This window comes from Sciurus vulgaris, assembly GCF_902686455.1.
Source record: "Sciurus vulgaris genome assembly, chromosome: 16".
Classification (NCBI taxonomy): Eukaryota; Metazoa; Chordata; class Mammalia; order Rodentia; family Sciuridae; genus Sciurus; species Sciurus vulgaris.
In genome coordinates this window covers 46042140-46067618 of record NC_136477.1, presented here as the reverse complement: position 1 = coordinate 46067618, position 25479 = coordinate 46042140, and the positions used below count along the sequence as shown (strand labels likewise).

The following is a 25479-nucleotide window of genomic DNA, read 5'->3' as shown; positions in this document are numbered from 1 at the left end:
ACATAATAAAAGATATATGCAGCAACCTTAAATATTTGTATGTTTTAAAATTTCACAGGAAGTGCTGAAAATGGATTACCAACTTCTTGTATTTCTTAAACTGTTTTTTCCTACATGTTGCACAAATGGATATGGTGGTAAATGTTCTCTTTTTTATGTTAAACCATTGCCAGGTAGTATATATAAAGATTTGCCACTCTATGCTTTGTGTTAATACAATCCAGTATATGAAGACTATACTTGAAAGCATTTCAAAAACACATTGTAATTCTTTTATGTAAAATATAAGTATCTCAGGTTAATCATAGAACATAAATTGTCTAATCTCAAAACTAATTTTCAAATACTGTCACCAAGCACCTTTGCAGCAAAAAGAACCCTTTGATGTCAGCTTCTCTACAAAGTATAATGTTAAAATAACCAAAACATACAGAGTGGAGTCATATTTAGCAAATAAAGAGGCTTGTGCACACTTCAATAGGAAACTCACATCGGAGTCTGATTTAGCATCAACAATGTATAGGACAGGAAAGGACACTTTTGTTCTACACAACAGTGCCACTCAGCGGTTAAACAATGGTAGTGGACTGATAAACATGAATGAAGGGTGGACAACAGGAAAAATTGAGTTTTAGAGTAGAAAATGATAATACTGTAGGTAGAAAGAGACTGAAAGAGAGAGGAAACACACACACACACACACACACACACACACACACACACACAATGTTGCTATGGTAACTGTACCTTGGAGGTCAGTTAGAGTCTGGACAGGAACAGAAACCTGAGCATCGCTTCCTGTAACTATATCGCCTGGATTTCATAAGAAAAAATAATTAGATTCCATAAGAAGGAAATAAGCAACTTTTCTTTCATACTCAATGTAATATTTTATCAAATTACTAAAAATATGGCACAACAGAAAATATAGCACAAGTTTAGAAAAATTAATATAAAATATTTTCAAGGAACAAAAAGTTATAGTACTAGGGACTGAACTCAAGAGTGTTCTTTCACTGGGATACATTCCAGCACTTTTTATTTTTATCTTGAGACTGGCTTTGAACTCACAATCCTCCTGCCTCAGCTTCCAGAGTAGCTGGAATTACACGGTGTGCACCAACCATCCAGTTTAAGGAAATAAATACTTAAAAGAATGTTTCCCAATAAGTTTTTGTTTGTATTTCCCAAAAGAAAAGTAAACAAGTTTATAACAGACTAGAATACAGGAAACTTGCAATAAAAAGATTTTGCAAAATCACAGTTCACTGTGATTATATATTTTTCTTTTTTAAAAAAGCTTTAATCTGAAAGTTTATATGTCATTTATTAATAGACATTCTTTTGAAATTGATTTCTTCTTATCTCAGACAAAATTTATTTTTAACTAAATTTGAAAGCAACTTCTTCAGTGATAAGGTCTAAATAAGTTGTAACTTCATATTAGGTAATGAAAAGATTTCAAAAGTTACCACATGTACTTATAAATGTCAATGTGTAAAAATAAATCTGTGAACTACATACCCTTCACTTCATATAATTATAGGCAAGATTTCATTTACAAATTGGACCTGAAGTAAATGCTTAAAATAAAGTAGTGCTCAAGTTAAAAAAAAAAAAAAAAAAAAAAAAAAAACAACCAACCAAAAAACCCAAGTACAAATACAGACAAAAGAAACAGGAAAGGGGAAAAAAAAAGTGCATTTTAAGTACACAGAAAAGAAAGGAAAGGAAAGGGGGCACAACAGGAAATCCTGTGAAGAACCTAAGGTGCACTAGCACTTAAATGGAAGACTCTGCAGTTCTTTGATTTCCTTCCTGGATGACAAAGTTCATCAGGGAGCATAGTCACTGTCAACAGAATGTTCCTTTGGATATATTATCACCTATAGTATTTTGAGATTAAAAAGGAACAGAGCCTTTAAAAAAAGCTCTGTATGTATTTTCCATGTATGATAATCTATGATTAACAGACTTGCTTCTCCTTCTTTTTAATAAAATATATGCAGTATTAAAAAAAATCAAAATTTGAATTAAATAACGTGCCCTCACTATCCTTAGCTACTTGCTACAATTATGATTTATAGCATGGTCAATTCATCTGGAAATTGTTGGGTTGTAATTATATCATCACCACCAATTAATTAACAGTACACACTTGATATAATTATAGGCAACAGACACATTCCCCTATAACTGAAATAAAATCTCTAAATAAGAACATACCCCAAATAGTGGGAAACACTTTCTAGTGGAAACGGTCAGGTTCCATGACTTTTCATAATACAGTATATTATAAATTCACTGAACAATGGTGGATCTGCTTTCTGTATATTTGGAGGAGATTTTATTATTCTAAAACTGCTGCCCATTTTACTCTGCTGATTCTAGGTCATCTATTAATGTATATGTAGAAACTTAAAACTCATTTTAACATAAATATCACCAAGAAAATTATGGAAGACATTTGTGCTGCCTCTTTCTTCCTCACTATTCCACCACAACACACACATGGACTACATAATGCATTTCAAACAAGTATGAATTTGGATTACAAACACAACTGTCCCCCTTATAAGTACAAATAATTGTTAACTTACGAAAACAAAAACATTTTCATCTTTATAAATAATGATTTTTCAAAACAACTTTTGAATTTTCCAGTAGCATACACTAAATTATCTTCTCTTAAAGGTACTGAGTAGATGACTTTGTTCTGGAGTTAGAAATCATATTCCAACACAAGCCTTCCGACAGGCTATTGTGTTCACTGATTTCAGGTAACATACTTGCAGATGTGTCAGAGAGACAGCACAGCAGAATACTTGTGGGTCATATCAGTATAAACAATAGATATTGAAGTATTTTTAATTGTGGAGTTAACAAATACATTTTTTTACTAAAAGAACTACAGATTTTTAGAGCTGGAGGACTCTTAGGTATCAGTCCAAATCTCTAGTTTCAGGGAGAAGAAACAGGGCTTCCAGGGTAGTCTAGGGTTCTCAGGAGGGAAGCCAGGAGCAACATTATAGTATACTTGTTTATACTTCTATAAACTGTTCTTTCCACCCTTTATTTTATTCAAGCCTTTATGCAGGGAGGAGAATTTGCAGGAATACTTATATTTAATACAAAGAGAAATGCACTTTTTTGATACTGACATGAGAAGAATGAACCAGAAGTAAAAATATGGAAGAGTTGCAAAACAAAGCCAGTTTCTTTCAGGACAGGGATCAGTTACAAAACACCCCAGTGATACTCATGTTCCAAATACTTTAAGTGCTCCGTTGTCTCCTTATAACTGGGGACTTGGTTTTCATCAATTGTTTCATCTCCATGCACTTCCTTTCTCACTTACTGTGATATTAATACTTGACATTTCCTTAGAGACACAACTTTATATTTCTATAATCATTTGGCTTGGTTCCTCAGAAAATTTAAGCTACAGCATTAAGAGATTCTCTGACTCATTTGCCTGCCATCAGTTAGAATTACAACTGACTAAAACTTGTTATCAAAGCAATATTGAAATCATATTTGTTTAGAATAATAAAACAGTACAATTAAGAAATATATAAAATAACATTCATTTGCATTCTGGAAGTGGGCATGTCTCCTGGCATTAAAACACACTTATAACATGTTAATGATTCAAAGTCCCCTTTTCTTTAAATCATGTGTGACAGTTTTATGTTAAAAAAGAGTGCGATTTTAAATGAGATAATCTCATGTAAAATAAACTGAACATGCTAATAAAAGTGTAAATACTAATTATATCAAGTCTGATGTTTCATATAGGCAAAGACATACAGAAAAGACAGATGACATGATCTAAGCAATGGAGGAATATGGACATGTATGCCTGTGCATGAGTATGAACATATAGGTGTTGCCTAATACTTGTTAATTTGCATAACTGGGGAATAAAATCCACTTAACTTTCATGTGACAATTTAAATGCCAAGAGGTAAAATTTTTAATAATTTTGAATGTAATTTTAGAGTATACAGAACAGAGTTTAAGGTCTTGTAACTGAAAATACTGCTACTTTTACAGTCAACACTAAGTACTGAATACTGACGTAGCCCAGAGTTCCCTTTAATGATGTGAATAGGGCTTGTGTCAAGATGTTTACTCTGACACTAAATGACTCTAGACTGTTAAGCTTTCTCAGGACTCAGGATTACTTTTTTTTTTTTTTTTTTGTATATTTTCTGCCACAATATCACTATTTCTATATTATAGTTTTAGCAGAGTTCTACCACTAAAAATAAAGGGAGCTGTTTCTAATCTGTTATGAATAGAGGCTCCTAAAATATCTCTATAAAAATAAGTGGAAAACAAGAATATAAAGGTCCTAAGAAAGACCCTGAAGGGATCTCTTAAGAGTAAAGTGCAAGAGGCAGGTGATGCTCTGAGAGAAAGCCCTGAAACAGAAGCAAGCTTAGCTGAGAGACAGCAGCACTAGAGCTACCAGGAGCAGAGCCCTCACTTATCAAATGAGAGAAGTAGGCTGGATGGTCTCCCACCTTTCCTCTGCTCTACAGTCTATGGTGCTAACTTTTGGTGCATGGATTCAAACACTTCTTTTGGTTGTTTAAGATTTTGTTTAGCTTTAAATTTTTTTTTTCTCCTTAAGATTCTAGTTTGTATTTTTTAGAGGTGAAGCAGCTGCTTCACCTTGCATGAGAAGCAAGAAGCTGAGTGGCCTGCTTCCTCCAAACCACTGCGATGCACTGATCAATGCTGTGACTGGAAAAGGTTTTAGACTTTCCCATTTCAGATTCTGTTCTGAAAGACAGCATTATTCTCTTGTCAGCATTACTATATAAAACTACAGAGAACACAGTCAACTGATCTCAAGTCCTGTCTTATGATAGTTCATGTCATCACATAATATGGGCATCCACAGGCCAAAAATGCAAGTATATTAGGATATACAAGTTAAAAAAAAATCTTAGCAAATTATCTCACAAAATATTCTTAATTAAGAACACAGTATCTGATATTTCAACTTGAAAAGGATCAAATATCACAGATTTTTAAAAAATGTTCTGCATTACTTTCTTCTTCTGGGAGGCTGATTCTTCAAAGGCTTGTGAGGAAATCCCAGGCTACTCTGTATTTTCTGAGGATTCACTAGTATTTTTTCCTACCTTTGTTCAATTGCACTGGCATGCTTTCGGATTTCATCAGCCTCTGCTGCTGCTGCTGCTGTTGCTGCTGCTGCTGCTGCTGCAAATGATGCCTTGGGGCTTCTGCTGAGGTCCTGGTGGGGATAGCAGCAGAAGAGGAGCTGCCACTGTTGCCCCCAGGGATAGGGCCACCCACACTGCCTGGGGCCATTGCTGGGGAAATCAGCTTTCTTCCAAAATTAATCAGGCTATTAGAGACCTTATTTATATTCAGGGGAGCACCTTTGGCATTGGTCCTAAAAAAGAAAATGAAGCAAAGTGATTTAAATTAGAGGATGACTTTATTTTATATATACTGCTGGTATAAAAACATACCTTGCTGTGCTTTGAAAAAGAACAATTTACTAGGTGAGGTATATAAAGTAAGAAGTTAAAACTTAGAATAATGAAATACTGAGATTCTTAAAAACACTGCTTATGTCAAATAGTCTTAACTACTTTTCATTCATTATTCATTCAATAAATAGGGCATATTATATGCTAATACTATGCTAGGTTCTGAGGATACACCTCCCCTCCTGGAGCTTCTAGTCTAGTTGAAAAGAAAAATACTAATAAAAATAGCATAAGTAAGTGCATATTTGAAACCCGTACTGTGGACTAGAAAAGAGAAGTATAGGGCTTGACAAATCCTGGCCTGAGAATGGATCTCCCACAGCCTTGGTGCATGGGTAGTAGCAACATTTAATCTGATTTTGAAAATAAATGTTTCTGAGAGTCATGAAGTAAATTAATAAAAGTTATGTCAAGTGTCCAGTTCATTAAAATTGCAATCACCCACCTGCCCCAGCATTCTGCATCTTCTTACTTCACACTTCTCTGGCTTATTTATTTATTTATTTATTTTTGAGAGCACTTTTCTTTATCTGACATACTATTTATTTTATTTATTTTGCTATTATTTGTCTACCTCCTCCAATTTCCCATTAAATCGAAGTTTCATGAGAGCAAAGATTTTGCCTTTTGTTAATACTTCTATATTGCCAGGGCCTAGCACACTGTAGGCACGTTAAGTGTCTGTTAAATGGTAGCTGCATCTACCCATAGTTGAAATCTTTCCTATCACAGAGGAAGAAAAGTCGCTGCTCCTCACCATGACCAACCTCTCCACTTGGGCTAAATTCCACCTTCTCTCCTCTTTCAAGATTGTTAACCCACAGCCTCCCCTCTCTACTCTGTCATTCCCATTAGCAAGGCACCATGGTCAGTGTGTATGGGTGTATACAGTTTCTCCTTTCATCTCTCATTCCTATCTAGTTATCATCCCATTTCTTTCCCCAGTCATGTTTTTTCAGGGTATCTTCATATGCTACTTCTGAAGTCTTTGGTCCATTAAGCTCTGATGGTGGCCTCTTTGCTATTGTCCTAAAACCATTCAAGATCACCATGACTTCGGTATTGCAGATCTAAAGGTTCATTCTTGTTCTACTCTACCAATATCAGCTATCAACTTCCTAACCACTCCCTTCCCTCTGACTTTCTTGGCTCCTATGGTTTGCTAGCATCTTCCTTGTAACTGTCCCGGCAAATAAAAGGCACCAAACAAAATTGTCAAATGATCAATTACTTCCTGTTGATTCATGATCTTGCAGTATCTCTCAGAGTAATCATCTTGAAGACCAGTTATGATTACAAATTATTTTTATTGTTGGAAGTAGCCTAACTCCATGACAATACCAAAGCCCCCGCATCCCCAACTCTCTACCCCAGTACCAGGGATTGAACCCAGGGTCATTCTACCACTGAGCTCTGTCCCTAGGTCTTTTTATTTTTCGAGACAGGGTCTTGCTAAGTTGCTGAGGCTGGCCTTGAACTCTCCAGTCTTCTGAGTGACTGGATTATAGGTGTGTCCCACTGTGCTCAGCAAAAGTTTTTATTTTTACTGCTCGTCATTAATAGAAGTATGTTTTTTTTCTTCACAAAGGTGCAAAAGATTTCATTTTTTTTAGTTGCAGTTGTATTTTACTGTCACTTCCTTCTCTCAGATATACCTGGCAGCATACACATAGTAATTCTACTTTTTTATATGTCAGCTATATCCTTGGCATTACTACATTCACTCTGGATAGGAATGGATCCATATAACTGCAACAAAGAGGAAAGAATACTATGCTTCTTCCTTCTGTAAAGGACAAATCAAATTTAAAACCTGGAATTCAGCTTTATGAATGAAAGACAAATTCATTTATAACTCAATGAAGTGTGGAAAAACTAGAAAGGTTCTTTTTGTAAAAAGTTTTACCTTTAAAGAATTGAGATATTTAATGTCTTTCTGAAAACTATGAAAAATAATGCTTCCTCAAGGAGAAAAGGATACACAGTGCTTAGGCACCATTTATTTTCCAATTTTCAGTTGCCTCCTAATGAAGTAGGGCACTGCCAATTTACAGATTCTACAGAAGGATCTCAATACATGCTTCCTGAGAAAAATGAATGAATGAAATAAGAAGAATGCATGAATTCTAGATTAAGTATTTCACTCCGTAGCCTGGATATACTCCCATTTCTTGGGAGTGGTAGTAGAAAGAGGACCCATCATGATATTGAACTTCTGCTGCATTTCAGTTTTACTTGTTGCAAGTCAAGATTCGTGATTCATAGCTATGAAGAAGTTATAATGTTGTTACCCTTTTTTATAAACAAAAATGTACTAGTCAAAATCCCATACTGCCAGTTGTAAAATTTATATGTTGATAAAAGTACTAAGAAACAGCTAGTGCATTATCAAGAGAATATGGTTAATGCATCTTCATTACTACTAATAACCATGAAAAACATATAGATCAAGCTCATGCCGAGTAATTTTTCATCTGAATAGCTCTTAGAAGGAGATGCGCGCTGTTTTCCTTTTCTGAACATTTTTTTTTTTGTTTTTAATCCCTCTCCCACTCATCCATTACCCAGAGCTTCCAGAAGCATGTTTTCTTTTCAAAATGACTATTAAAGGTGACTCTATGTTTTCCAGATATAAACAGTTGTAAATTGTGTACTTCTATGGAAAGCTTGCTGTCCATGGTTTGTTTTTTTCAGGTAAGAAAGTTTTTAATGTCAAAGTTAACTAATTTAGATCTGAAATACAAGTAGAAGCATTCTGCACATGAAATAATGAACAGCTTCTAACAAGTATTAGTGGCTGGGATGAGTACTATTAAATCATGTGACAATTAATGCAGTTGTTGGAGATCTGATGGGACAGCTGGGATTGAACTGGATTAAAGACAGTGCAATGTGTAGTGATGCAATAAATAGCAAGGGGAATTTGGAGTTAACAAGACATTTAGTATTGAATCTATTGAGTCATTCTGTATAATCAAATCTTTCATTACTATTGTCTACTTACTATTATCAAAAACAGTACAACAGGGCTGGGGTTGTAGCTCAGTGGTAGAGCGCTTACCTAGCACATATAAAGGCACTGGGTTCAATCCTCAGCACTACATAAAAATAAATGAATTAAATAAAGATACTGTGTCCATTTACACTAAAAAAAATAAAAAAAAATTCGAAAAAGCCTGAACAGTACAACATGGAAGAGATTGTTTTAAAATTGTGCCAAGAACTTACTTTTGGTTCCACCTAACTTAGCAAGTTAAGTCAGTGGCAACAGAGGCATTTTCTGAAGACCTAAGAAATTCTTCAAAATACCTGTACCATAACTCAATTCACACCTGACTTCATTGTTGAACAGTTTTTGTTCATTTTCCGAAACTATGAACATGGATCCCTACGGCTCGCTCTTCCCAGCCTTCCCAGCCTCTCACTATCCTGCTACCCTCTTAATCTCTTGCAGTGTAGCTTTCTGTGAGTGAGGACTCCACTGACAGCTCAAGGGTCTCTAGTATCTTCTTAAATGCCAGAGTCATGAACTGTTTTAACTTTTAAAACCTCTGAAACTTTAAAAAAAATTATCACCTAGTCACAACCTTTTATCTTCTGCTATCCAAATCTCAACATCATCTTGGTTTATCTTCTTTCTACTTACAGATTTATTTTTTAGATATATTATTACATAGCCAATATTTATTTTACTTTCTGTAATACAATTTTGTTTCAATGCTTATCTGTGTCTGTCAGTTTTCAACTTATTTTCAATTATTTTTTTCTCAGTATTCTAATTTTCATTTTTCTTGTTATTTTATTCTTTGTGTTCTCTATGTTGAATGCTTGGTTTGTTCATTCATTCATTCATTCACTTATTCATTCTTCATTTTCTCTTCTTTCCAATAAAAGCATTCAAAGATATATATTTGCACCACAATCTAGCATTAGAACAAAAGGGTTTTCCTCCCCTATTTTAATAGGATGACAAATTATTATTCAGGTACATTATAAAATTTCAAGTGGTTAGATTTGTGTTTAAATATATCACCCATTTTATTTTATTGAATATCAAAAAAATGGAAAAAAATGGAAGTTGGAAAATACTGTAATTTTTCAAAAGGACTATAAAAATAACAAATTAGAAAACAGGTTAATTTAATACAAATATTTTTATTAATTACTTGGAACTAGATGTAGTTTATGATAGGTGGCCAGTACAGTTCAATAGAAACAAATCATTCCAAGGCAACTTTACTTCACAGCTGACAGTGCTTAAGGTTTGTTAGACTGTGTCAAAGTAACACCAGTATATATGGATATAAAAGAGAAAAATGCATGCATCTTTACAGCTGAGCAATTGAATCCCACAATTCAATGAGGGTTCCTGGTAATGATACGTGTTTTAGACTTGGTTCATAGACTTGCTCACCAGTTCATTTTTAGATCATAATTTCTGTTAACAAGTTGTGTAACAATAGAATTATTTACCCTGTCAGCACCTAAGTTTCTTAATCCCTAAAAAAAGGGGAAAAACTTTTATGATATTTTAGATCCCTTTAAGATAGAAAATTCTACAGTTTTGTGATTATGTAATTAACTTTTTTTTTTTTTTTTTTTTACATAGTCTTGCTATGTTGCCCAGGCTGGACTCGAACTCATGATCCTCCCACCTCAGTCTTTCTAGTAGCAAGGAATAGAGGACTATGGGCCATTACACCTGGATGGTAATTTAATTTCATACTAACGGCGGCAGACAAACCCAGTTCATTAGACAAAAGAATCAAAATTTAAAATAACAGGTTAGAATGAAAGACAAATTTAGCAGAAAAAATTAACAAAGGTAAGAAAAAGCTCATGTGATTATTCTGAAACTTACCACACCTACCTATCACATATAGAGTATGATAGCACAGACTAAACATGAGTCCAAATTTTAAAATATCAAAAATTCCCAAACATTAACATTTTTGGTTTGGTTGACAAGATTACGAGCCCACAGTAATGATGTTGAAGAAAATTAGGATTCTTGGGCTTCATTAATACTTAGATGAGTACCCACATAGTAGGAGATAATATACAACTATGACAGTCAACTTTTGGTGATATGTCAATTTCAGGGAGAAGTGAGTTCTGTATAAAATGGAGAGAATAGCAGGGAGGTTGAAAATTAAGCTGGAGGAGAAATGGCTGAGAAACCTGGGGTCATGGCGTCCTCCAATACTGTGAAGGCTGCCATCTGGGTGTGGCTTTAAAAAAAACGAGGTAAATCACATAAATTACAAAAGAGACTTACAAAAGCTATGATGTAAGAAATTCCAGTGATGGACTGGATCCCATTTAAAATAGGACGTGTCCTAATCCTGGAACTGTATAACTAGAGATTGGGAAATCATCTTTAGACACATAGACTTCCAGTTCTGGCATGAGTGAAAGACAGGATTAAATGAAAGCCCCATCTAACTCCAAGAGTTTATGTTCTGTGGTACCAAATGGTATCTACTACCACATTCATATACCATCCAGATGATAGGACAAAATAAGAGGCATATTCACAAGTCTTGGACCTTCAAGAATGTGGCCAATCCTATTTCCAAACTTAGGGCCTACCTGCTTGCCCTGTCTCTTTAATTGTACTATGAGTTTCTGTTCTGTTCATTTCCCCCCTCCTCCTTATCTTCCAAAATCTTACCTCTCTATTCTCTTCCCTTTATTTTCTCATATCATTCTACCTATACTTTCTTCTAGCATAAAAGCAATTTATTTTAAAATCATTTTCTTATGTGAAAAGAGTAGTGTACATGGAAAAAGTACACACACAACTTGATTTTGGGACAGAAATGATACCTTCTTCACACCCCTGTGTATTCCCATTCTGTCATTATTGAACTACTCTGAGTGGATTGTGGCTTATATTCATTTTTTCCATTATTCTACATAACGACCTATTTGGAAATTTATATTTGTCAGACTTGCCGCCTAATACTTCTCCAGGTAATTCTACGTTTATATTCATAACACCTTTCAAGATAATTCTAACATCTAAGCTAATTTTTAATGTTCTTAAAATTCTGTAAGTTGAAGTTTCTGAATTCTATAAAATGAATTATTTCCAGTTTTCTTAATTCTGTAACTTTGAAGATAGGTGTGTTAAATTTACCTCAATAAAAGAAATCTATATCCAGTTCTGATTTGCTTGCCATATTGTAAGGTTTGTTTTCTTAGAAAATGAACTCACTCCATATCTCAAGGAACTAGATTCTATAGTCTTCTATTAAAACTAAGTGATAAAAGTTAACTTGCCATTACTTATTCCTTAGGAGTTTGAGTTTCAAAGAAAACTTTCCTTTATGTTAGACTACAATTCTTTTGTGTGGTAGGTACATTTTTTTCATTGTGATGCAAAGGAGAAAGAGTAGCGCCTAGTAAGAATAAAAGGTTGGCACTGATAAGTGGGAGGATATAAGCCAGGCTGTGGAGCTTACCTAATTGGATTTGAACACAATTTAAATTATTGGTTCATAAACTTCTCAAGACACATCTATAGGAATAAACATTGAGGTTTCTATTTCTAGAGTTTTCAATGAATTTGTCTTCTGGCTTGATGTACCTGAGAAATAAGAATCATTCCAATAAGTAACCATGGTTCAAACTAGCAGAGTCTTCGGGAGTCGGGGATTCTCTGGCCTAGGAGTATACATCAGAATGGAAGACATTCTGAGACATTCACTTTTTGGAGGAAGATTTTCTCTTTTCACCTCTCTTTTCTCACTTTGGGAATCACTACATATTTCCATAATAGAAAAACAATGAAAGATTGTAGGAAAACATATATCAATAACTAACTAGGAGTTTTAAGGCAGGAGTATGAAAATCAATAAGATGTAAAGAAACAGGTGAATCCACAAAAGAAAAGTCATGTTTTTAAAATGCAGGCATAGGAAAGAACAGATTAGATATAGAAAAATTTATTTTCTCTTAATTAAAAAATAAAATCTATAAGACCTTTATACTGAAAACTACAAAATACTGCTTAGATGTTGAAGACCTAGCAAATGAAAAGATAGTCCATGTTCCTGGATTAGATAATTCAATGATGTTAAGACAGTTTTTTCCAAAATGATCCATATACATTCAGTGTAATTATAATTAAAATTCCAATTATGGAATTCCAAACATTAATTATTTTCAAAATTTAATTAATTGTAAATTTTATCTGGAAATGCAAAGATTGTAGAATAGTCAAAATAATTAAAAAGAACAAAGTTGTAATACCCAGACTACCTAAAATGAAGACTTGCTAAAAATCTATATCAATAAGCCAGTTGTTAGATGAAAAATATAGCTAAACCAGAAATAAAGACACACACACACACACACACACACACACACACACACGTGTCCAATGGATTTTCAACCAAGAATCTAATGAGGAAAGTAAAGACTTAAATAAATGTTGCTAAACAGTTGGATACCTAAATGGATAAAGAAGAACCTTACCCTTTACCTCACTTCACACACACAAATAAATTTGGGGTGTATCAGATTTGAATACAAGTCTAGTACTGTATATAGTACCATATAATTTCTAGAAGGATATGGGAATCTTTGCAATAAAGGATTATCTTGGCTGCCCAAATCCTTCACATACTCAGGTATTTAGGACCGGCCTCTATCTGATTCTTGGATAATAATCTCTAAGCTTCCTGCCTGACGAGAGTGTCTCTGAATACCTGGTCCTTGGGCTACACAAATGGTTTATGTTAACAGTAGGATTTATGGCGAACACCTGTTTTTGTTCACTTGGGCTTGGGCACACTCCATATTGATTTGACCTCTGGAGTGATGGAAATTGAGTAACTATAGTTAGTCACAAGAGTACTCCGTGCCTGCATGACTGACACCCCAATAAAAACAGGGTGCTCCAAGGGGTAGGTAAGCTTTCTTTGCTGGCAACACTTTCCATATGCTGTCACCGGTTGTTGCTAGGAGAATTAATCACTCCACTGGAAAAGAAAAATTGAAAGTTTGTATTTGTTTCTCAAAAATTCTAAACTTCCTTCTACTGATTTTAATTTACATTCTTTCATTGTAATATACTGTAACATGAAAATAACAGCTTTCTCTGAGTTCTGTGAGTTCTACTGTCACTGAACTTGATTGGTGGTCTTGGGGAATCCATACAATAGATGCTAACGTAGGAAACATGACATGAAACAAACATGAAATAAACCTAATCAAAACTGAAATTTTCCATTGATCAAAGAAGTGAATAGGGAAGCCACACACTGGGGGATAATATCTGTAATACATACATCTCACAAAGATTTCTACCCAAAAATAGAAATAATTCCTATAAGTTAAGAAAAAGATAACCCATTTTAAAATGGGCAAACTGCTTAAACAACTTCATAAAAGAAGAGATACAAATCATCATTTTGCTGTGAAAAGATGATCAACATCCTTAGTAACTAGGAAAATGCAAATTAAACTACAATGAGATACCATTTCGTGCAAGTTGAATGGATAAAATAAAAATGACTGACCTTCGCAAAGGCTGGCAAAGATGTGGAGCAAATGAAACCCTTACGTGAGTGGGAAAAAGTATAATTACTCTGTAAAACAGTTTGCTAGTTTCTTGTACGGTAAACATACATCTATCCAATAATATAGCAATGTAATTTCTAAGTATTTATCTAAGAGAAATAAAAATATATTATCAGCAATGAACAACATCAAAATATCTCTGTGGAATATTCACAACAGCCTGATCCATAGTACTCCAAACCAAGAATAACCCAACAACCATCAAGAGAGATGACAAACTGTAGCATATTCATATAATAGAATACTATTCAACACTCTCTTATAGTTTAGATATGGAATGTCCTCCAAAGGCTCATGTGTTAAAGGCTTGGTCCCCATTTGGCGGTATTATTGGGAAGTGGTGGAAAGTGTAGGAGGTGGAGTCTAGTTGGAAGAGGTTGGTCACTAGGAGCATACTTTCAAAGGGTATATTTTGTCCCTAGCCCCTTCCTTTTTCTGTCTTCCTCGCTTTTCATGAGACAAGCAGCTTTGTTTTACCATGTCATCTCTCCATGAAGTTATGCCTCATCTCAGGCCCAGAAACAATAGGGCCACGTGACCACGGACTGAAATTGCTGAGAATATGATCCAAAATAAATCTCTCCTTCTTCAAATTGATTTTATCTGGTAGTTTGTCACAGTAATGGAAACCTGACTAATGACTCTAAAGAAATCAACTACTGATATATGCAATAATATGAATGAATCTCAAAAACATTATGAAGAGTGAAATACACTTAAGCCAAAAAGAGTACCTACTGTATGATTCCATTTAAGTGAAGTTCAAGAACAGGAAAACATATGGTGATAGAAATCAGAAAGTAGCTGCCTCAGGATGAAGAGTTAGAAATGACCGTAAATGGATATGAAGTAATTTTGCAGCCGAAAAAAAAAAAAAAAAAAGAGTTCATTTTCAGATGTATTATTCTGGATGGTAGTTACAAGTTACAAAGGTATATATAAATATCAAAACTCATCAGACTGAATGCTTAAGATCTGTATATTATATGCAAATTATACCTATTTTTTAAATGAAAAAAAGATTAGACTGGACAGGTGATAATTTTAGTATTTTATCTAAATTGATTAAGAACTAACAATTCTCTTTGCTATAATATTGAAGAGCATTTCAGATATAGATGTGTTTATATAGCACAAATGCTTAGATATTTGAACACAAAAACATCACAAAATTCTAGTCATCAGTGTCCCCTGAAACTATGATTAGCCCATTAATTGCCAATACTGATAACCATGGCTCCTAGGTTTTGTGAACATTAGCACATTATTTCTTTACCATAATTTAGCAATAGAATCTCTGAAAAATGCAGTCATTATGGAAGTATAGTAAAGCCTAATTTAAAAATCTTGAGGACCATCTAAACTGGAATTGTCCTACAGAATCTTATAATACCTTTTAGGATTCAAGACAGTATTTATTTATCCAAGACATTAAAATAAATATCTATTTACTTCAACAGTGTCAGGTATTGAGCTTAAGCAAGCCCTGGGAATATGAAGGAAATATATGGGACAAAAGAAATATTCATTCTAGATGTATGATTTGGATGGTAATTATTACATAGACATATGCAAATATCAAAAATCAGACCAAATACTTAAGATCTGTATTTTAAGGACCAGATCCTGATATCAAATATGTTCAGGCTCATACAAGTCACAATGTCAGACATGTCAGTTCATTTTACAGACCCTTGAATTTTTTTTCTCTGTGCCAGGTACTAGGAAAACACTACAAAAAAGGTGGTCCCTGTTCTCCTAGAGCTCATATTCTAGTGTAAGATTACAAGTATTGGAAGAATCTTTGAGCTTCCTGGGAACCTCCAGGTTTTCAGGTCATTCTGATTAGGCCAGGCCCAGGGAGGCACACTCATGAGTGTCAGATCCTAATCCCTACGACAGATGGACAATTAAGAGCCTCTAGGTATTCCTGAGGTAAGAACAGATGCCATTATTCCATAGAAACAAGGAATCTAGCTGAGGAATTTAGGGCATCCCATCTCTGGAACCTGGCTTCCTCTTAGATCCCATTTTGTAGCGGATATTCCTGCTGAAATTAGAATTCTGAACTCTTATCAAAAGAATCAAACAAGTCATTTAAACTAAATTTTGGCAGTGGGCAGAGGAACGGAGGGTAGGTTAGCAGAAGAAATTCTATTGCTGATCTGGTGTTTTAGAGATAAGGGAACCAAGATTAGTTTCTTAAATCTCTATTAAGGCCTAATTCAATCAAATGAAACACCCAACTTTGGTGATTTGCAATTGCTCAAGCAAGTTAAAAGACCTGTAGTTGTACTGCCTGTAAAAAGGTAACACTAGTGACATGTGCTCTTCAGTTACTACTGATAACTACTATTAATTTCATCACCTCTACATAGAATAAAAAAATCTGGGCATTTTCAAAACAGAAAATCTGTCAGTGCTTTGGAATAAGGAAGATACTCTTCTACTAAATATAGGCAAAGGCAGTCTTTAAAAAATATGAAATTCTGTTCAGTGACCACTCAATTGGGCATTTTAGTAGTCAGAGATTCTTAAGTAAATTATATGGGTCTTTCTGAAGACTGGTCACAATTCGAGTACTTTTTTATAGCAGTAATTTATGGTCATTTAAAAGGATAAAACTAGAACAAGATTTGAGCGTTAAATTGTCATTCTGAGCTCAAAAGTTGAATGAATATGAAAATGTCAATTCCCATTTTTAAAAAGAAATATGCAAGTCAGGAAAATCAGAGCACAGAGAATATTATCCATACACATAATGGAAAAATGTATCACTAAAATACCTAGGCACATGCTTTTAAAGGCTTAATTATGGCAATCCATGGTAATGAAGAGAAATCAGGCTTCTTGATTTTTAGAGATATTCTTATCCATGAAATCACATGTTATCTTTGCATCCATGTTCCTTATTTGGATATGCAGCACAAATAGATGTCCATTGCCACACATGTACCAGGTATCAGATCTTTATTTTCCAGGTGTCTGCACTCCCTTATCTAAATTTCTACTTCCCAATTGCTACTGGGGGTTTTCCCCGTGAATTAATATATTCTCTCTGGATCATCTCCACTTCCCTTCTTGTTATTCAGATCCAATGCACCCACTCTATAATAGCCTACAAACAGTGAAGAAAGTAGCAACATGGTCAATTATGGCTGAGGGGCCAACCTGGCAAAAGCAACTTAGGCCTTAAATAGTTAAACAGGGACTTTACCAAAGGCTGCCTGGTGATAATGTTTTTTTCATTACAGATAAAGGAGTAGACCATGGCAAACAAGGCAATAATATGATGTTTATAAGGCCTCTATAGAAAGGTGGAAGAAATGTTTGGCAAGATGATCAAGCCTGTATCTCTTGACTGGTGACTAAGGATACCCAAGGACCTTCACCACAGCAGTGGTAGAAAATGAGGTTGGAGACAACAGGAGGCTACACCAGCAAAGGTCTATCTTGAAGGCCCTCAAAAAGGCTTTGGATTTTGTCATAGTGTTTTAGGAAGTCATAGAAAGGCTCTGAGCATTTACCTTGGTTTGGCTGTGAGGTGGAAGAGAGGTCTCTATAAGAGGAAACAGCAGACTAGCAAGGAGACTAGAAGTGAGATGAGCAATGATATGATGACTTGGTAGTACAGTAGAGAGACAGAAAAGTTATTTGCTTCAGGATGTATTCTGAAGCAGATCTGCTGATGGATTTGATGTGTGATGTGAGAGAAAAAGGAGTCAAAGACAATTCTAAGGCGAGTGGGTGGTGCTATTTATTGTGATAGGAAACACGGGGGGAATAAGGGATTTATGGGTGTGAGGGTAAAATCAAGAGTTCACTCTGGAAAGTATTAAAGTTGAAGTGCATATGGGACATCCAAGAGGAACAAGTAGTGAAATGTATGAGTCCCAAGTTCAAAGGGAAGGGTGAAACTGAAGACATAAATTAAAGACCCTTCAGTCATAAGTAGTGTGTAAAGTAAGGAACCAGGAAGAGGTCGTCTAGAGAATGAATACAGGTAGGGAGGAAAAGAAGCCTGGGGGAGAAGTTCCTCTATTTAGAGGAACAGAAGGAGGATCCAATAAAGCACAGCATGAGATAGAAGGGACACTGATGCAGGACCTTGTGTTTGTCACTGAACTGCACATATTCCTCTTACATTCATGATTTTATACTTTGCCAGTTACAACCACGACAAATACTTTCCAAATTTTCTATTTGTCATATGATTCAGATTATTTTAAATGTACCTACTTAAAATATTTGTTGTATAGTGAAATCTCCTAGTCATTTCCTTTGTAATTTTCCTCATTACTATTAAGGTTAAAAACTCTCCAAGTAAATGTCAGTGAAATGCACTTGCATTTTTTAATTTGTTCTTTTTAGATATATGTGATAATGTATTTGGGCTCATTATACACACATGGGGTATAACTTCCCATTTTTATGTTACACACATGTACACAATGTGGAGTTACACTGGTTGTGTATTTATACATGAATGTAGGACAGTTTTGTCCAATTCATTCTACTGTCTTTCTTATTTCCATTCCCTCTCCATTCCCTTTTGTCTAATCCAGGGAACTTTTATTCTTACCCTGCCCCTTATTGTGAGTTAGCATCTGCATATCAGAGAGAACATTTGGCCTCTGGTTTTTAGGAATTGGTTTATTTCACTTAGCAAGATAGTCTCCAGTTCTATCCATTTACTGGCAAATGCCATGTTTCCTCCTTCTTTATGACTGAGTATTATTCTCCTGTGTATATATACCTTTTCTTTATCCATTATCTGTTGAAGGGTACCTTGGTTGGTTCCAAAGCTTAGGTATGGTGAACAGAGCTGCTATAAACGTTGACGTGGCTGCGATACTGTGATATGCTGATCCTTTGGGTACATGCTGAGAGTGGGATAACTGGATCAAATGGTGGCTCCATTCCAAGTTTTTTGAGGAATCTCCATACAGCCTTCCAGAGTGACTGCACCAATTTGCAGTCCCACCAGCAATGTATGAGTATACCTTTCCCCATATCCTCACTACCATTTATTTTTACATTTATTCTTGATAATTGCCATTCTGGAGTGAGATGAAATCTCGGTGTAGTTTTAATTTGTATTACTCTAATTGCTAGAGATGTTGAACATTTTTTCATATATTTGTTGACTAATCCTATTTCTTTTTCTGTGAAATGCCTGTTAAATTCCTTTTAGGCACTTGCATTTTATTTCTAAGTTGGCTTGAGTGCACTTTGGATTTTATTTTGGTGTATGGTAAAAACTGACATCTTTTCAAAGATTTGCCAGTTTTCCCAATACTATCTATTAACTCTTTTCTTGCTCACTTATCTATGATGTCTTCTGCTTCACAAATTAATTTCATTTGTCTCAATTTCAAGCTTCAAAATTGCAAGAGATGATGAAAAACCTTCCTTCCAACCATCAAATAAACTGTACAAATAATGTGGCAACAAGGAAATGTGCTTACTAGGAAATATATAAAAAAAGAACCAACATTTAGTGGAGGAAAAATGCAGGGAGAGCAGGCTAAACAGAAGAAAATAAAACCAAGAAGGGGAGAAAGGAAAGGTACACTCCATTTTCTCTGGGAGAAAAATATGTTAAAAATTAAAAAACAAAAAAATACATAAAGCATTTGCTAAATGTCTTCCCTCTACTAAGCACTGCTAGATGCCATGAAGTGGTGAATAAGACAAAATGCCTGACATCAGGTGGCTTTGGTTTTATGGGAAAATTGGGGAAACATGATAAATCAAAAAATGAATTACATAATTTCTGTTAGTGATGAATGCTATGAAGAAAATAAAACTGGGCAATAGAATACTGAATGGGGAGAAGAGAGGCAGGGAGGTTGGTACAGTAGTGGCCTCTTTGAGAAGATAGTTGGGTAGAGCTCTAAACCAGGAAGAGGCATGGGAAGATGGGGGTGGGAGGAGAGCTCTAGTAGGAGGCAAAAGTTAAGTGCAGAGTTCCCAAACAAGCACAAAAACAGAGGGCCAATGAGGCTGTGGCATAGGCAGGAAGAAACGGGAGGCTAGAAGGAGATAATTCAGAAAGACTGGGAAGGGCCACCTGAAGAAGACTGGATCATCAATGGCAACAGGAAGCTTTTGGAGGGGTTTGCCTGGAGGTGTGACATCTACTGTAAACTGATATTTCTCTATTTAGTGCAAATTAATTTGGCAGAGAGTGGAGAAGAAGGGACTTCAGTAGGAAGATCTCACAAAACACCTAAAATACTTTTTTCTTTTAAATATACAAAAGGCAAATGAGCTTGAGATCCTGAAGCAAATAAATAGAATAAGATTCCTGAAGGCAGGGGTTTGTGTATGATTTGTTTACTGGGCATCTCCCATTCCTAAAATAATCAGAATCTGGCACTCAATAAAAAATTGCTGAATTAAGGAACAGTTTTCTATTTGTGAAACAAGACTCAGATGAAATGAACAAACAGAAAAGCTTCAAAGAAGTCTCATGGGTTGTGGAACTGGTCTTATAATTGGTGTAAAAATATGGGACAGATTTCAATCAAGGCTGGGTAATTTTATATTAACATTACACTGCTTTTATTGTTACAACAACAGGATTCATATTTTAAATTTAACATTTAGCCACTTTGTTGTAAACTTCTTACCCCTTGGACTATGAGTTCTTAAGTGGCAGGTATTTCAACCCTCCTTAAGCAGAACACACTGGGTATACATACTCCATAAATGTAAACTTAGGCTGTTGGAATTCTACTGAAGAAAAGCTAGCAAACACAGGCAAAAATGTTTAAGGAAGAAAGTTCGGTCAATGAGGCAGCATTTATCATTACTAACATTTTAGTCTTTCAGAGTAAACTTTGAAATTACATTCTAATTTGAAATGGTTCCGGTTTGACAAGTTAACTCTTGAGACATTTGAGTATGGTATTATGAAAGAACAAAACTGTTCATCAACCCTTTATGCCAATGTTAATTTCTTTAAAAAGTACGATTTTAATGTTTTTTATTCCTACAGTGACCCTTAAAATTTCTATGTATGCAATCACAAATGCACACACAAGATGCATTTATAAGCTTATTGTGTAGTTCTAAAGACAGTTGGGAAACCCAATTTTAATTTTGTTACTGAAATAATTTAAAAATATATTATACAACTGCCTCTTTTCAATCAACAGCAAGGATCTAGAAAGAGATTATACCAAGTAGGCACAATTTATTCAGGTTTATTAGTGTTAGAAAAATGAAGTTCCCTAACTTCAAATTATAAAAAGTACTCTTACATTTATTTAATTTTTCATCTTACCACTGACATAAAAATATACCATTTTTTTATGCCTTACACAATTTATTTAACGAAGATTCATTATACACATTAACCATTGATATGCTCAAGTCTGGAAAATAAATTTCTGCAAATATGTAAATTTCCTGATGACATCTGAGATTATGTTTGTGATTTTTAGCTGTCATCAGAGGAAGGAGACTTACCGGCTTTTGTTCATAAGGTCTGCTCCCCGTGCTTTGTAATAATCTAGATTGGGATGGAATTGATAAGTCACTGGTCTTGGATTTTTCTAAAAGAAAAAAAAAGCAATAAGTTAAAAATGTATAAAGCTATTTAAATTATTCAGTAACATGTAAAAGGACAGAAATGATCACTTTTACATTCCTTAAGAAAAAATTACATATAATGATGAAGTTTAATAATTAGCATGCTTGGATTTTGTTTTTACTTTTCAAATTCTTCCTTAACTGATCTTAGTCCTGATTAAAACTGAAATCTTTAACATATTTTTAATTTTGCCTGCCTTATAGTTCAAATAGATTCATTTCTTCCATTTATTTTTGATGATTTTGATCACTTTCAAGTATGACTTTTATGATATAAAATGATACGAAAACTGAGAAACTATGGGATGTAACACAAGCACAAACTGTGCTAAAGGTCTTGAGAAAACTCATTTTGAAGGAAGATCAAGTAAACATTAGTTTTTGTTGGCCAGAATGTTAAGTATGCCCACTAGATGGCACCCTGAGTCCTTCTTCATCCAGAATAAATGAGTTATTTCAGAATTCAAGGATTCTTTTAAAGTTAACAATTTCTATGTAATTTCTTCTTATTTTTGAGTTTAATAAGTCCTTAAAATATGCCAGGTACTGGAAATAATAAAAGACAAAAATAAAGTGACTGATGGAAATTGACCCGTGCACATTTTAAAAGCAGCAAGAACAATGCCTTGTCTGGCATTTAATATTATTTATAACATCATAGAAATGTCCTTGAATCATTAGGTTGAGTGTGCCTATTTAAATGTGCTGCTACTGCTTAACTGTGTTAATTATTTAAATGTATCAAGTAAAAATTAAATATACTTCTACTTTACAAAACTTAACATTTACAGTATAAACAAATACTATCATCTCTAAAATATAAAATTACATACATTTTCTTTAAAATTTTTTAAAACCTTAGAAAAAGTATTCTAATGTTTACCTGAACATGTAATTTATGTAATAATTAGGTTTTTGAACCACAGCATACTCTGTCCTTTGAGAAATCTATCTAGACACAGAAAGGCTGTATTTTATCTTAATAGAAATTACTGATATGCTTAGATATCAAGCCTTGGAGACATAATCCCAAAGCACTGATATACTCGCATGTAGGCATGGGGAAAAGAGGGGGATGTAATTGCTAAGGTTAAATAGTTTGAAATTCATCAAGCTAACAAGCTGCATCTTAATGGCCATGATGGACCTTTTCTTTTTCTGCTGAAAAGAGAATATTTACACAGCTCAACCCTTTCATATCTCTTCCAAGCCAGCCCTAATCATCTGACAAAAACGACAATCCCTTGATTTAGCTCCAGCTACTACTCTACTGGTTTGGTATTCAACACAGTTCTATAATAATCAAATCTGAATTGCCTTGATGAAGATAACTGATGCTTCCATGACTACCATACTATTAAATCTAACAGTGCAACTTTTCTCTCTCTAGGAATTACATAGGTTTCCTCATGGTAACTGATGACAACCTGGACCCAAGTATAATGGGAAAATAAAACAGAGGTTAAAGCCACTGGCAAACTGACAGTGCATTCGTGATTTATTTTAAAAATTAACTTATAAGGACAATCATGCATGACTAATTCTACTCTTTATTCTCAGTACCTGGAAATACATTTTATTTTTACTAATATAAAAAGCTTTTCTTCTCTAATGTCCAACAAACTAATAAAGGATTATGCTACTTTTTGCATGAAAATAAAGAAGGAATTGCATGGGGCAGTTTTTTTTTTTTTTTTTTTTTAACATCTTTATGAAGAAAAAACAAGCAATTCAAGACAGGAAGTGTTGATCCACCTAAGCACTTAAAGTGATTATTAGGAATAGTAATTTAACTTGAACATATGAATGAAGCTCAAGTATTGCTTTCACAGAGACCTATTTAAAATCCCAGGAGAATACTGGTAGGAAAGGGAGAGGTAAAGCACCACTGTACTGGAAACAACAACAGAAAGAATCAAAAGATGATGCTGAAAACAGCATATGAAATGTGAAAAAATAAAATCAGAGTTACTGTTGAAAGTTATTTAATACAGTTTTCTGTTGAGAGAAGATGTTATTTCTAAAACATAAATCTACATATATATAGATAATCTAGACCAGCACTATTCCACATAAATATAATGTGGGTTATACAAACTTCATTTGTAATTTAAAATTTTATAGCAGCCACACTGAAAAAAAGAAAAAGGGAACAGGTGAAATTAAATGCAGTACTTAATTAGGTATGTTAAAAACATCACCACGTGATCACTATAAAACTTTATTAATGAGATACTTCACATTCTTTTGTTTGTACAAAGGCTTTGAAATCTAGTGTGTATTTTACACTTAAAGCAGATCTCAGTTTTGACTATAACCACTTCAAATACAGTAAGTCACAAGTGTTTTGTGACTACTGTATTGGTCAATACAGTTAAATGTCTGAAGTATCAAGAAACCACACTAGTTGTAAAAATCAACACAAGGACATGAACAATAAAAAGGGTATGAATACTTTTAAGCATTGAGATTCATCACTGATGGTTCTTCAAATTACCTACAAGTCTTTTTTTTAATTGATGGCTTTATCATTTATGAATAAGGTTCTAAAAAGTCAAGAAATTTTGGAATACCTTCTCACACGAACAAAAAAATTAAAATAAGTTCAAATAATTGTTAAGAATACATATATAAATGAATACATGTAGGTAAATGGATAGACAACTGGGATTATGTACCAAATGAAAATGTTTCCTTAGGGGGATGAGATTAGATGAACAAAATTTTAACTTTACGCAGCTTGAAATATTTTTAAAAGTAAGGAGGTCCTTACTTTTCTTATTTTAAAGGATTTTTTCAAATAAAATTTTAAAATTTAACAGTTTTTCTTTCTAATCTTTAAAGATCTGAAATTTTCCTCTAAAATATGAGTCATTAGAATTCCACATACATATGTTAGGAAGACCAGTTCCCACAAAAGAGCAGTAATTTCTCATTGTGAAAAACACATTTACATCTTTAATATGTTTTTAAAATAATTTAACTTTTGTTTTTATTTATTCTTTTTTATGTGGTGCCGAGGATGGAACCCAGTGTCTCACCATGCTAGGCAAGCACTCTATCATAGAGCTACAACCCCAGCCCAATATCATGTCTTTTTAAACCCATTTTCACAGTCAGAATTTCTGGCCACAATAAACATTTCCAAACCAATGTACATTTTTAAAGAATGTTTTTGTTTTGGTGAATTTTCCTTTGGAAGAAAGGTAACAAAATGGTAATAGTTATCTTACAGAATTTGTATTGGTCTGTCTATAGAAGAAAAGAAATCATAAGCTATGACATGGAACATCTACATCACCATACATACGAATGCAGAAATGATAACTTCACACCCCACTGAAGGTTACCACGCCTTTCCTAGACCAGACATGATGGGCTTGAGGCAGGTCTTCTAGAAAGACTTCAGCAAGATAACTTCCCAAATATTCAATTCATCTCCATTAAAGTTGTTAGAGTTCTTCTTTTGAAAGCTTCCTCATTAGCATTTTATTATTATTTTTAGTAGTATTTGTGGTACTGGGGATTGAACCTAGAGCTTCACACATGCTAGGCAAACACTCTTCCACTCAGTTAAATCTTTAGCCCTTTTTAATAATTCTGTTTCTGAGAAAGGGCCTGGCTAAGTTGCTGAGGCTGGCTTGAAACTTGTGATCCTCCTGCCTCAGCCTCCTGAGTAGCCATTAATCTTGGCTTCTCTCCAGCATCGTATTTTATGCCAATAAAAGAGTGCTGCAAAACCCAATTCCTGGCATGAACA

General features: G+C 34.2%; 1 protein-coding gene across 10 annotated transcripts in view; it reads right to left on the bottom strand.

The window, feature by feature from the left end:
• Positions 1–25479, bottom strand: part of TBC1D5 (TBC1 domain family member 5) — a 578936-nt gene that overhangs the window by 63828 nt on the left and 489629 nt on the right. For 8 of the 10 annotated variants that reach the window (XM_079115504.1, XM_079115505.1, XM_079115503.1 and 5 more), the window contains 3 exons: positions 21597–21682; positions 5157–5431; positions 748–813 (listed from right to left, as the gene is read on the bottom strand). In XM_079115504.1, coding sequence (XP_078971630.1) covers positions 748–813; positions 5157–5431; positions 21597–21682 — 427 coding nt within the window. The remainder of the gene's footprint in view (positions 1–747; positions 814–5156; positions 5432–21596; positions 21683–25479) is intronic. The other 2 variants (XM_079115509.1, XM_079115501.1) reach the window with 1 other exon arrangement.